This window comes from Sprattus sprattus, assembly GCF_963457725.1.
Source record: "Sprattus sprattus genome assembly, chromosome: 11".
In the NCBI taxonomy this organism is placed as follows: Eukaryota; Metazoa; Chordata; class Actinopteri; order Clupeiformes; family Clupeidae; genus Sprattus; species Sprattus sprattus.
Window position 1 is genome coordinate 11,666,096 of NC_137909.1, and position 13,401 is coordinate 11,679,496.

Genomic DNA, 13,401 nt, shown 5'->3' on the forward strand with positions numbered 1-13,401 from the left:
GTTCTGTTAAAACTGTAACTTACAAAACCACTAATTTGCATTTTAGAAATGAGGGGCAACGTCCACACAGAACTGCCAACCCTGATCTGTGAGAATCCTTCCTTCCTACACACTCTTACTTCCCCCCTTGTCTCTTCACCTAAAGGGTTCCATCTCATTCTAAAACATTCAGCATTCCCTCACCCTGAGTCTGCAAGGGAAATTAACCCCTTTGTGCTGTTTCTCATCTTAGACCTGAGTTGGTGCAGTCACAGGAAAAGCTCCAGAGTTAGGGGCACAGTCTGGCGGGGATGCCCAGGGTGTGAAGCTCAGTCATGGATGGGACTGCTAGCCCGACCCTAAGCATGGACAAAGATCTGTCCGACCACAGAGGAGTTTGGGCTCGCCGCGCAGAGTTTATCCTGGCATCGGTGGGATATGCGGTCGGCAGCGGAAACGTGTGGCGTTTCCCTTACATTTGTTACAGGAATGGAGGAGGTAAGGAGCATAGAGAACATTTGTGAAGCTAATTTCATTTCTTATCTCACCTGAAATTTACTTTGGGTACTTAAGCAGTACAATATGCTTCAGAGTAAGAATCTTTATCTACAGTGCCCTCCACAAATATTGGCACCCCTAGTGAATATGAGCTAAACAGGCTATAATAAAATATGTCTTCGTTGTTAATCCTCTTGGTTTTTCACTCAAAATATTCACAAAAATCTTACCTTTTCATTGAACAAAAATTATTGAAAAAAAACAAAAACTGTTGACATTAAATAAATATTTTTCCCCAAAACATGTCTGCCACAATTATTGGCACCCCTAGAAAAATCTTTAATTAAAATCTAACTGAAGTATATTTCCAGTCATATTTTTCATTTTCAAGTTCACCTGTTTGATAAGGAACTCTTATGAGGTCAACCATGACTTCCAGTTCCACTGGCGTACAAATATGAGGTGACACAGGCCAAATTCCATTAGTCATTGATCATAATGGGAAATACCTAAATAATAGGGGTGTGCAAAAAAATCGATTCACATTCGTATCGCGATTCAAGTGCTTCCGATTCAGAATCGATTCATAGAATTCCAAAAATCGATTCATATTTTTCTAAGATTAACGTTCTTTTTGGCTTCGCAAACTGTGTGGTAGGCTAACGTTACGGTTTGAGTGATGGTGAGCACTATATGGCGAAATGGTTGATAAAAAGCTTCTGAATAGAAAGTTTACCTTTAAAAGTTGTGTTGTGCAAAAGAAGCGAGCTTCACTGTTGTCTGAAAATGTCAACAGGCAGCTGGCTGAAAGCATAGAAGTAGTAGGCTTACCTTTTATTGGTAACCTAACTGTTACGGTTCATTGTTTTTGAAATAAGAGGCCTGACTTCTATGTTCACAGCAAACTTGAAAAAAAGAAAATATAAAGCCATGGTTTAACTGCACTATAGTCTGAAATGTGCACTTTATAATTTTATTTTGTACCGCCCTGTTTGGCAATGTTGTTTTTCAATAAAATAAAACATTGCATAAAGCAAGCCAATCCACTTTTCCATGATAAGAGCATTAAAATAAAATTTGCGATTAATTCATTTGCGATTAATCGCGATTTATTTTGAGTTAACTATGACAAAAATGCGATTAATCGCGATTAAATATTTTAAGCGTTTGACAGCACTAACATTTTCATACTGTGAATCAATTTTTTTGAATCGAGAATCGTTTTTGAATCGAAAATCGATTTTGAATCGAATCGTGAGCCTAAAAATCGGTATTGAATCGAATCGTGACATTTTCTGAATCGTGCACCCCTACCAAATAACACAGTGATGATGTGCGACGAAAAGTTGTTGAGCTGCACAAATCAAGAAAAGGACACAAGAAAATCTCTAAACAGTTGAAAATACCCATTTCCACTATCATGGAAATAATTAAGAAGTTTAAAGAGACAGGAGATGTTAAGAATCAGCCTGGAAGAGGACGTGTCTGTACATTGACCCCACGCACCGTGAGGGGAATGGGTTTAATTGCTAAATAATCTCCAAGGATCACAGCTGGAGAATTGTAGAGGTTAGTTGAGTCTTGGGGGCAAAGTCTCCAAAACTACCATCAGACGCCACCTACATCACCACAAGTTGTTTTGGAGGGTTGCCAGAAAAAAGACTCTGCTGTCAATCAACAACAAACTAAAGCGCCTACAGTTTGCCAAATGTAAGTCAGACTTTCAATGGGACCGAGTTATATGGTCAGATGAGACCAAAATAAAGCTTTTTGGCAACAAACATCAAAAGGTGGGTTTGGCGTAGACAGAAAGATAGCCATATAGAAAAAGCACCCCATACCCAATGTGAAGTATGGTGGCGGATCTTTGATGTTGTTGGGCTGTTTTTCTTAAAAAAGGCTCTGGACATCTTGTTAGGATACATGGTATCATGGACTCTATCAAATACCAGCAGATATTAAATGAAAACATAACAGCCCCCTCCAGTAAGCCTTAAAACGGGCCGTGGTTGGACCTTCCAGCAGGACAATGGCCCTCATTCTCGATCATTTTCTGTAATTCTTCAGGAATGTTTCTTATGAGACTTCGTAAAAACAACGTAAGGGAAACGCTTCCGCTGCATTCCCGCACGCTTGAAAATGCGTTTATAAGCAGCCAAAGTCTTCTCAGCTGTGTTCCCTCGGATTAGTTTCTTAAATTGATGCGCATTCTCGTGAAAGTGGATTTGCATACATACACGCCCCGCCAGCTCCTTATTCGGGCTGCTTTTTTTAAATCAAAAAATAGCCACCATTTTGTGTATTTGTTTATTTATTTAAGTAGGAGTATAAAGTGCAGTCAGTACATATGATAGTTCCTAGAGATTGGGTTTAGTGTTTATTTATTGATTCACTTACATTTGCAGTGTTCGTGTACATTTACATTCACATTCAGTCATTTAGCAGACGCCTTTGTCCAAAGTGACGTACAAGGGAGAGAACAGTCAAGCTACGAGCAATAGAGACCTAGTGTAACAATAAATACTACCTCTTAGTAGAATCATGACTATAAATGTAAAACGTAATTGTTAATGATACAAATATTCTCGTATTTATTGGTGTGCTTGCCCGAAGGGAAGCACACTATTGTTCTTCATAAATGTTCTTTATTCCGCCAGTTTTTCTTGCATCGAATCAGGCCTCGCTCGTTCGAGGTACAGACGCCGTTCAAACACCGAAACGTCTGGCCCGATCCGGTGCAACCTGCTATATCTTTTCGCGGTGGTTCTCCTTGCCACTCCTTTTTTATTCCTCCTTTTCATCACCTTTTTCTCTCATAGACTAACATGGGGGAATCTTGAGCCATTGTGACGTCACCCACTCTAGGACAAGAGACTTTATTTCTGTAACACAGCGGTGGCATCAAAATAAATAAATGACTAGCTGGGCTGAGAGTTTCAACCTCCTCTTACACAGACAGTAAGAGACAGGGTTAACACAACACACACAGCCATGGAAATGTAAAAAGCAAGTGGAAGAATACAAGACACCTTGATCAACAACTCATTCGCGAACACCATTGCTACAATATGCGAAGCAACTAGCCTAGCCCCATAGTAAAACAATATAAGCAGCTAGCTAGCCTAAGCTAAGCTTTTAGCATACATGCTAGTGGGAGCTAGCATGCAACTGGCACACAGATTAAATGACTGTGCGATTATTTCAACTGCCATACTGGAGATTTCGGTTCACTACCCCAAGTTTTCGCAAGGTACATTCCAGTACGTTTCAGACAATAAAACCAACCGACACCAAAGAATTTTAAATTTTGTACACATTCTGTTCCAAAGACAACCATACTCATGAGCTGTCTGTATTCCAGACAAAGGTTTGCCTTTGCAAGAAGTAGGCAATCTATCTGGCCAAAAATCGACAATTTTAACAATCCCAACCATCATTGAGCCAAATACACCTCTAGGCTACATCAATTAAAAACAGCTGTGTAGACCACAGCGATTTTTCAATGTCATTCACGTCTGTCTGTAGCTAGATTTAGAACAGTGCATCGCACTAAATTCTACTTCGGTGTGCGTCGTCCTTATCCATATGATCGCGTTTACATACCTGTTTATATTTACATTTGAAGCTGAGACAAGATTTATTGCAGCCGCAACACACACAATTAAAACAAGCAGATTAAAACTCAGCAAATACCGCACAATTCAGGTGCACTCATGGATTAACACGACCTTTGGAGGTAAATTACACATACACAATAAGACAAATGTCACTTGGAGCCTATTTTAAGACTTCTCAAGGCTAAATGTAACACACTAGACCCTTTCACAATAAACAAGCAAACAAAAACAGAACAACAAAGACACCGTCATATGTCTAGACGTCAGTGGAGCCAAAATATAATGGTTGAGCTTGGTTGCCATGTCTGATCTTTTGTGTGATGTTATGGCTGCAATGTCAAAGGTCATGGCCGCAACAGAGCAAGCACACTCTCGCAGTTCGTTCACGAAACGCATTCTAGTTATTATTATAATTATTTTAATCAGAGGATGTCTGTAGAGTTGACGTGAACGCAATCACCAACGGTTTCTCACAAATTCAACCGTTGAGTTTTTTCAAATGTCATTCCTCAACGCGATTCCTCAAATAACCACAAGATGGCCCCGTGGAATCGCATTTGAGAAGATTCCGGAAGAGTTACGACTGCTATTTCCCGTTCTGAAAGTCTTCTGAAGTTCAGAAGAAATCGCAGGTGAGAAAACTATGGAGAATGGCAAATGTTTTACTTAATCCACCGAAGTGGAGTTCCTTCTGAAGTCCTTCTGAAAGTCTTCCCAACTGCTGTCGAGAATGAGGGCCAATGATTCTAGGCACACCTCAAAATCAACACAAAAATGGTTCACCGACCACAGAGTAAAGGTTTTTTCAGAATAAATGGCCATCACAGTCCCCTGACCTAAACCCCATAGAAAATCTAGGGATGAGCTGTAGCCAAGTCTACAAACGTTGACCTCAGATTCTGAAGGATCTGAAGAGATACTGCATGTAGGAATGGTCTTAGATCCCGTGCCACGTGTTCACTAACCTCATCACGCATTATAGGAGAAGACTCGGCGCTATTATCTTAGCAAATGGAGGCCGCACAAAAAATTACATTTAGGGGTGCCAATAATTGTGGCACACATGTTTTGGGGGAAAATATTTATTTAATGTCAATGTTTTTTTTTTCTTTTAATAATTTTCGAGTGAAAGACTGAGAGGATAAACAGCAAAGACATATTTTGTTATAGCCCGTTTAGTTCATATTCACTAGGGGTGCCAATATTTGTGGAGGGCACTGTATCTATCTATCTATATTGAGATCAAATTTGGAAAGTATCTCCAGGAAATAAGCTAATTTGAAGCTCTGTGAAAAGATGCAGTCTCTTCTCTTCCCCCAGGTGCTTCTGTTTTAGACATTGGTTAAACTGATTGCTTAGATGTTAGCAGAATTTGCTGTTCAGTAAAAAAGGGTCTGTGATTCCTCCAGGTGCTTTTCTAATCCCATACTTCATCATGCTGTTCCTGTGTGCCATACCAATGGTGTTTCTGGAGAACGTCGTAGGCCAGTACACACAGAAGGGGCCTATGCAGGCGTTTGCTCAGATATGTCCCATCATGAAAGGTGGGCAGTCCTGGAGCCAGGCCACAGACCAGTTGCCACTGCTGCCCTGCACGAGTGACACAGATAGGTTCACACACACTGAATGACAGAATGAATGAGTTCATGGGAATGAGGGGAGTCGTAAATAGAGGGTCTCTGAAAATGCAAAACTAAAACACCGTTTTAGCTTCAATATGATCAAGTAACACTATGGAGTTTCTGGAGCCACCAGGGAGCTACTTTCTGCTGGACTATTCAGTAACGTATTTGCTGTCTTGCTTTGTCTTGTGTTGCACTTGCTTGATTATTGACTATGTTAAATAGCCCACCCACCAACGTAGCTATCACAATTATGTTACAAAGAAGCCGACGCGAGAGCACTTACTTACGTACTAGCATTAATGTTCAAGCGTGTTAATTACAAGCTTCTAACATCAGCACTAACGAGATATCGTGCTAGCGGCTAAACTTAGCATAACCTGTTGAAATGTAATTACTTTGTTCATGACAAACTAGCGAGTAAACAACTTTCCTAACACAGTCAAACATCAAACAAGTGCAACAAAAGACAAAGCAAGACAATAAATATGTTACTGAATAGTCCAGCAGAAAGTAGCCACCTCCAGAAACTCCATAGTGTTACTTTAACCGTCATGTTAGGGGGATCCGTTTTTCACAGTGGAATACGAATGATCAGTGGTTTTGCAGTCATGTTTCCTGTTTTAGAATGAGAGCTCCACCATGTGAATGTCTGTACACGCAGGTGTGGGCATCGCCCCCGTGGTAATATCATACCTGACCTGCACCTACACCAACACCATCGTGACCTGGATCCTGTTCTACATGCTCCACTCGTTCAATGACCCACTGCCCTGGAAGTCCTGCAACAACACCTGGAACATTCCGGAAAACTGCTCGATTAGCGCCCACAGCAACACCACTCATCTGCGCTCCCGTAGCCAGCAGTTCTTTGAGTAAGATCTCCACAGCTTGAGTCTAGGCACGCCTCAGGTTTGGGCTCGTCAGTTGTTCAGGTTGGTCTCTGGTTCAAGCTGGTCAGTAGTTTAGGATAGTCAGTTATTTAGGTTGGTCAGTGATTCATAAGTGTAACTGCTGATAATAATTCAGTGAGCTCTACCTGATAATACCTGATGGATTATGTTGGAGATCTCATTATAAAAAAAATCTCATCTCTGTAGTTCCAAATCCCCTGAGGATAGAACAGAAAACAAGTAAGGCTACATCCGGCATTTTTATCTACATATGCGCTCAAATGATGACACAGTAAATAAAACTGACCAAAGAGAAAATATTGGTTAATATAACAACACAGCCGTTACTGTGGCCATTCCAGTAGAGTCGAGGATGAAAAATTGCACCAACTTTCATAAACACAAATGTCCTCATTAAGCCTCCATTCACAGACAGGAGATGAATAATATAAAGATGGTGTTGAATCCTTCTCTATTCTAGCCACAGACTCTTGGATATCAGTGAAGGGATCAATGTTGTGGGGGACATACGCTGGGAGCTAGCTGGTCTACTTGTATTGGCCTGGATTATTGAGTATCTCTGCATCTTCAAGGGAATACGATTCACTGGAAAGGTCAGAACTATGTGTACTATATTCATTCATAGTCTTTGAGTCAAGAGCATATTATATGATAAACAGTTCCCTCATGGTCTGAATGAGTCTTTGCGGTCAATAATGAGTTAGTAAATAGGCGAAGCTCTGACAGTCACAACAAAGGACAAAATTACCCTTCACCATTGTGAGTAAACATGCAGAAATATCTCTCCAATCACATTTAATTACCACCAAGACCAGTAGCAGCTGGTCTGGGCCAGCCCTGTCCTGTGTCTGGCCCTGACGTGGCGTCTCTGCGGTCTCTGTGTTCACAGGTGGTATACTTCACAACTTTATTTCCGTATGCTGTGCTCTTGGTTCTCCTTATCAACAACGTGCGTCTCCCCGGGGCCACCGAGGGCATCCTCTTCTTCCTCACCCCCAAGTGGCACAAACTTGGGGAGATTCAGGTAAAACTTACGTGTACACTGACTCATTTTGGCAGACAATTTTATCAAAAGCAACTTACAATTGCCTTGTGTAAACATGTTAACAGTTTTCAATGACTGCATCTTATTAAATACACACTCAATTGTTCTTCATTTATAATATTACACATCGAGGAGTAACACACACAATACAAACTCTCTCACTGCCAGGTTTGGATTGATGCTGCCTCTCAAGTTCTCTTCTCTGCTGGAGTTGGCTTTGGAGTAATGACATCCCTTGCTAGCTACAACAAATTCAATAATATACTGAGGTATACTTCATGCATATGCTCACAGCTAATAATGGTCTCTTCTCCTGCTGTTGCCTTATCTGCCATGTATTGATTTTCCTTGCAGGGACTCTGTTATTGTCTGTCTGGCTAACTCAGCCACCAGTGTGTTTGCTGGTTTCGTCATCTTCTCCGCCATGGGCTACTTGGCCCACATACGGGACCTTCCTGTGGACGAGCTCGCAGTCGGGGGTAAAGTCAATGAGTCTGATTCTGTACAGCTTGGGAGGTGAGGTAATAGACTATCGAGACTGGCTGAAACCCTCTTGCTCTAAGCAGTGCTTTAAGCGCCAGACGTTGCCTACATATTCTCTGTTGTTCCACTATCTGAATGACAAAAAAGGCTTGGCTAGACCTTTGTAGTTGCAGTTTACCAGCCTTGGCAGGTGAAATGATCCTGGCCTGGTGTTTGTAGTTAACCCAAACGTCTATTCATCGCAACAGTCTGAACTGGTGTTTGTTGTGTGTGCATTCTGATATCTCCTTTCCATCTCAGGACCTGTACTGCCATTTTGAAGTATGTGTCTAATATCTCCTGTCCATCACAGTACTTAGATCGGTGTTTGCAATTAACCCAGAGGTCATAATGGCCTAACCTACGAATTCAAATCTGAAATCTCCTGTCCTGTCCATTTCAGGGCCTGTCCTGTCATTTGTAATTTACCCAGAGATGCCCAGACCTTGTGTTTGTATCGTGTGCATTCTGCTATGTGCTGTCCATCACAGGGCCTGGCCTGGCGTTCGTGGTGTATCCAGAGATCCTCGCCATCATGCCTGCTTCCCAGCTTTGGGCTTTTCTCTTCTTTCTTATGCTCTTCTTCCTTGCCCTGGGGAGCCAGGTGAGAGAGAGAGAGAGAGAGAGAGAGCGAGAGAGAGAGAGAGAGAGAGAGAGAGAGAGAGAGAGAGAGAGAGAGAGAGAGAGAGAGAGAGAGAGAGAGAGAGAGAAATACACGCATGTGTCAAGTGTACTATGTCATGGATGATTGTTTGGGACTTTTATGTATGGTGTTTTGCGTCTGTTAAGAACTGGACACTGGGCTGCAATCGTTGCTGCTTATCTCTACGACGCAGGCACACACACTCACGCACACGCACAAACACACAGAATGACAGATAAGAACAAGGAAAGGGAGAAGGATTGTGTGTGTGTGTGTGTGTGTTTGTGTGTGTGTTGAGACTGTGTTGTCTTGGCAGTTTCCTCACTTACAGGTGGTGGTGACCTGTGCTGTGGACAGTCTGGGCCCGAAACTTCCCTCGGCTCTCAGACACAAGGAGCTGCTGGTGGCTTTGGTCTGCCTGCCTGGACTCCTGCTGGGCCTCATGTTTATTACACAGGTGAGGATGAACCAGTCCTAGATCTGGCCCTGATCTGGCTTGGACACAGCCTGCAGATTGCTGACATCTAGCACTCCTGTGGCTCAACTGGTAGAAGAAGGTGCCACCAACACCAAGATCAAGGGTTTGACAAGCAGTGAGCTCACACTCATTCACCAGTGCCAGGATGCACCAGTGACTCCATTGATTTTAGCCTCCTTGCTAGCGCACTCATACCTGAGGGGACGAGTTTAAATCAAGTCAGGTGCAGTGGTGCGGTGACCCAGAATGGGAGTGAGGTTTTAGGGGGGAGAGGTGACTTAACTGTAGACTAGCTTTGTCCTTTGTTATGCTATTGTATGCCACATTTGCCATTTTAAGCAGGCTTCACCATCTCCACGGAAACCCGGTAGACCTTCAGCCCTTCAAAATAGTACCTATAAGTGTTAATGTGGTAAAAAAAAAAAAAAAAAAAGCTTGTTTAAAACAGCACCATTCTAATACCGTCTTCCTGTGTCTTTACATATTCATAATATATTTTTATACAAGAATAGTTTTTAAATAAGTAGCCCTGCACATTATTTTCTACTGTTCGGGTATTCCTCTGTACCAATAAGGTTGGAGACCCCTGATTTAAAGTCGATCCTGTTTTTCTGTATTGTAGGGAGGAGTGTATGTGTTTCAGCTGATGGACCACTACACTGCGTCTGTGTCAGTCATGATCATGGCCTTCGCTGAGGTGGCAGCCATCATCTGGATCTTTGGTGAGTCTGAGGAAGGATATAGTCTTCATCAGGCTGGGTCTTGGGGAGTGATGCTCAGTGATTACAGAGTGATGTAATACATCATGACATGCCCTATGGACTCTGTGTTTTAAAGGTGTGGTCTGTGATTCAAATCCCATACACTTTCTGTCAAATTCAGCTAATTGCTCCTTGCAGTTCTCTGGCTGTCCATTCAGTGTGTGTACTCTGTAAATGGGAAACAAACATAGTGGCTGGGGCCGAGCCATAAACAATTCTAGCCCATCAACATATTGCATCAGGAGCATGGAAGGGAGGGGTGTAATTAGATTGGCTGTTCAGCTCAGATATCAACAACCTTACACCAGGATCGCAGACTCTGCCTTTAATGTATATGAGTCCATATGGTACATTTGAGGCAAAATCAACTAAATGCAATTACAAGTCAAGGCCTGAAATGTGTGTTTTTAAATGTGTACTCCCAAATGAATCTGCTGCTTCTCTGCAATTGTACAGAAGGTTCTGGGCAAACCTCCTAATATGTAATTCAAGGCCTGCTTGTTGGTCATCACTCCACTTGTCGTCATAATGAGTCTGATGCCTTTCTTTTCTGCTTCTTTAACATTCCAAAACCTCTGAAATGTAAATTAGCACTGTCTCCTATCCCTGACATAGAATACTAAGTACTTCAATATGTTATTGAAGTAATGTTATTAAACCTGTTGATATTGTACAGCTACCCAAGATATAAGCTTGCCTGCTTGATGTAAAAGCTTAGATGACTAACAATTTCCTGCTCCTTAAGTCCTTTAGCCATCTACCGACACTCGATGGCATCTCATCAACAACCAACACTATAATCAACCAAGACCTCCTACATAACACACAAAACAGATCTTAAAGACATCTGTTTTTCATCTATGCAATATTGCCAAAATCAGAATGGCCCTATCCCTCCAAGATCTAGAAAAAAGAATCCATGCTTTTATTTTGTTGCAACTAGACTACTGCAATGCCCTCCTGTCCAGAAGAAGCAACAACTCAATAAAGAGCCTCCAACTTCTACAGAACGCTGCTGCTTGCACACTTAGTAGAACTAAAAAAAATGTGAACATATTTCACCTGTACTGGCCTCTCTGGACTGGCTCCCTGTAAAAAGTTGAGTTCATTTCAAAGTACTCCGTCGAACATACAATGTCCTAAGCGGCTTAGCTCCAAATGACTTCAAGGAATGAATTGTCACCTACTGCCCACCAAGACCAATTTGTTACTAGATCGCAGGTCTCTTTGTAATTCCAAGAATATCAAAAAACACAATAGGAGGCAGAGCCTTCTGCTATCAACCCCCTTCCTGTGAAATAATCTTCCTGCTTCCATCTGAGATGCAGACTGTCGTGCATCCTGCCACCCTTGCTATCCTTGTATAAATAAAATCCCTTTGCACCAAGTCAGCCGAAGTCAGCTTCGCTTCGGGGTGCTGTTCTGGGCTCTGGGCTTATTTTCTGGGCTTATTTTCCCGATAATGACCTGCTTTCTATACATTATCCCTTACATAACTCACCACAACAAAATACTTATAAAATCCCTGGTAAGGGAGTTTTTCCTTGCCCTTGTCGTCATTGTGCTTCCCATTAGGGAGTTCAAGCCCTGTGTTCTGTAAAGCACCTAGAGACAATTGTATTGGTTTCCCGCTATATAAATTAAATTGAATTGAATTGTTAAGTGTAAGACACCATATAGCACAGTTTGAGCTATAAGTGATATGGCATATCTTCACCCCACACATGTTGCAAATATATAGTACTGAACACACAGACTATTTCCAAACGATGAGGTAAACATGCTCTAACATTTGTGACATCTAACAACTGTTTAACGTGTCCTACGTTACTTGTACAGGTACTACTGATCATTAGCCTTGTCCAGCTCTCTCCCCCCCAGTACGGAAGGAGCTACCTGTACCCGGGCTGGGCCCAAGGCCTGGGCTGGATATTCACCCTTTGCTCCATCGGCTGGATCCCTGTGGGTGCTCTGCACAAGCTGTGCCGCAGGGAGGGGACACTGCTGCAGGTTTAGACATGGACAGAACAAACTAGACACCCGACACATTAAACACAAGCATAAAGACACACACACACACACACACGCTCACATACACACATAGACACACAGCTATATGCTATCACTCTGAAAATCACATACACACAGACACACACACACTTACATACAATCACGTGAGCACCTATACACACACACACACACACACACACACACACACACACACAGAGTGCACATAATGAAAGTCGCACATAATGAAAAGGTATCCTCCTTTTTATAACATATGGCCCTCTCTTTTAATCCTGTTCCATATCTTCTTTTTCACAGAGACTAAGAGCAGCTGGAGTCCCAGAGCCAACCATTGTTAGTGACCCTTCCCACCTCCAGGGGGAGTGTGTGCCCCTGAGCAGCGTCTGAGATCAACACGCTACTCTAAGCACTTCCCAGAAGAAGAACCACACACAAACACACACACACATAGACATGTATAGGTAGACGCCGCCTCCATTGCTTCAGCCCGTTGCCTCGGCGAAACGCGTCGCCGCCATATTGTTACAGGAGCGCTCTGACGCCAGAGGTCTGTCAAACGTGTTAAACAACCGCAAGTTGCCAGGAGCTGCGGTTTATCTGGATACAAATCACGATAACCTTTTACATTTCGCAACCAATTTCATGGAGTATTCAAGGGTTTATGCTCTACGTGAAGTGTGTGAAAAAGATTTGCCTCTACATTACTTTGAATCTCGCTAGTTAAATCGCCAGTCATTCATGTGCATGGGTCTATGATAAACGCGCACCTGTCTTGCACAGCTCGTGCACTTTGAAAATACTGAGAAGCTCTATAAACTATCGAAATAGTGCTTCTTTAGTTACTACGTATTGACCATCATTAAGAGAAAGAGCATACATCAAATAGTGAAATACTGGCAGTCAGTGTGTTTTTCATAGTTTAATAGTTCCTTTTCAAGTATGTGCATTAAGAAATGAATGACTGTGCATTAAGAAATTAATGACTCAGTATAATGTGCAATGGAATAACATATATTTATTATACGGCTCTTCAGAACGTTCCAAAAAGTACCGTTGATTTGAATGGGCCATCCCTACTTCATACCCATACATTAATTCCTGCTAACAGACCTCTGCCAAAGATAATCACCGCTGTCATTGGCAACGGGTTTTGTACTTCTAATTCACATCTTTCATATCATTCCGCCAGAAGTCCAGTCATTTTAACGCAACAGTAGAGAGTAATTTGAAGTCAGCAAGTAATGGGTTGCTATGCAACACCTGAAACTTCAAAGTTCTATTTGCTTGAAGAACT

At 42.2% G+C, this 13,401-nt stretch overlaps 1 protein-coding gene across 1 annotated transcript; it reads left to right on the forward strand.

Moving 5' to 3' along the window:
• Positions 1 to 344: 344 nt before the first annotated feature.
• Positions 345 to 12,494, forward strand: LOC308372315 (sodium- and chloride-dependent betaine transporter-like; the record flags this gene model as incomplete). The annotated part of the gene is made up of 13 exons (XM_080847471.1): positions 345 to 477; positions 5,504 to 5,638; positions 6,381 to 6,591; positions 7,091 to 7,223; positions 7,520 to 7,667; positions 8,062 to 8,191; positions 8,459 to 8,463; positions 8,689 to 8,801; positions 9,172 to 9,297; positions 9,941 to 10,040; positions 10,156 to 10,160; positions 11,919 to 12,089; positions 12,405 to 12,494. The coding sequence occupies 13 exons, from the start codon at positions 345 to 347 to the stop codon at positions 12,492 to 12,494; spliced, it is 1,500 nt and encodes a 499-aa protein (XP_080703597.1).
• Between the last annotated feature and the right edge of the window lie 907 nt (positions 12,495 to 13,401).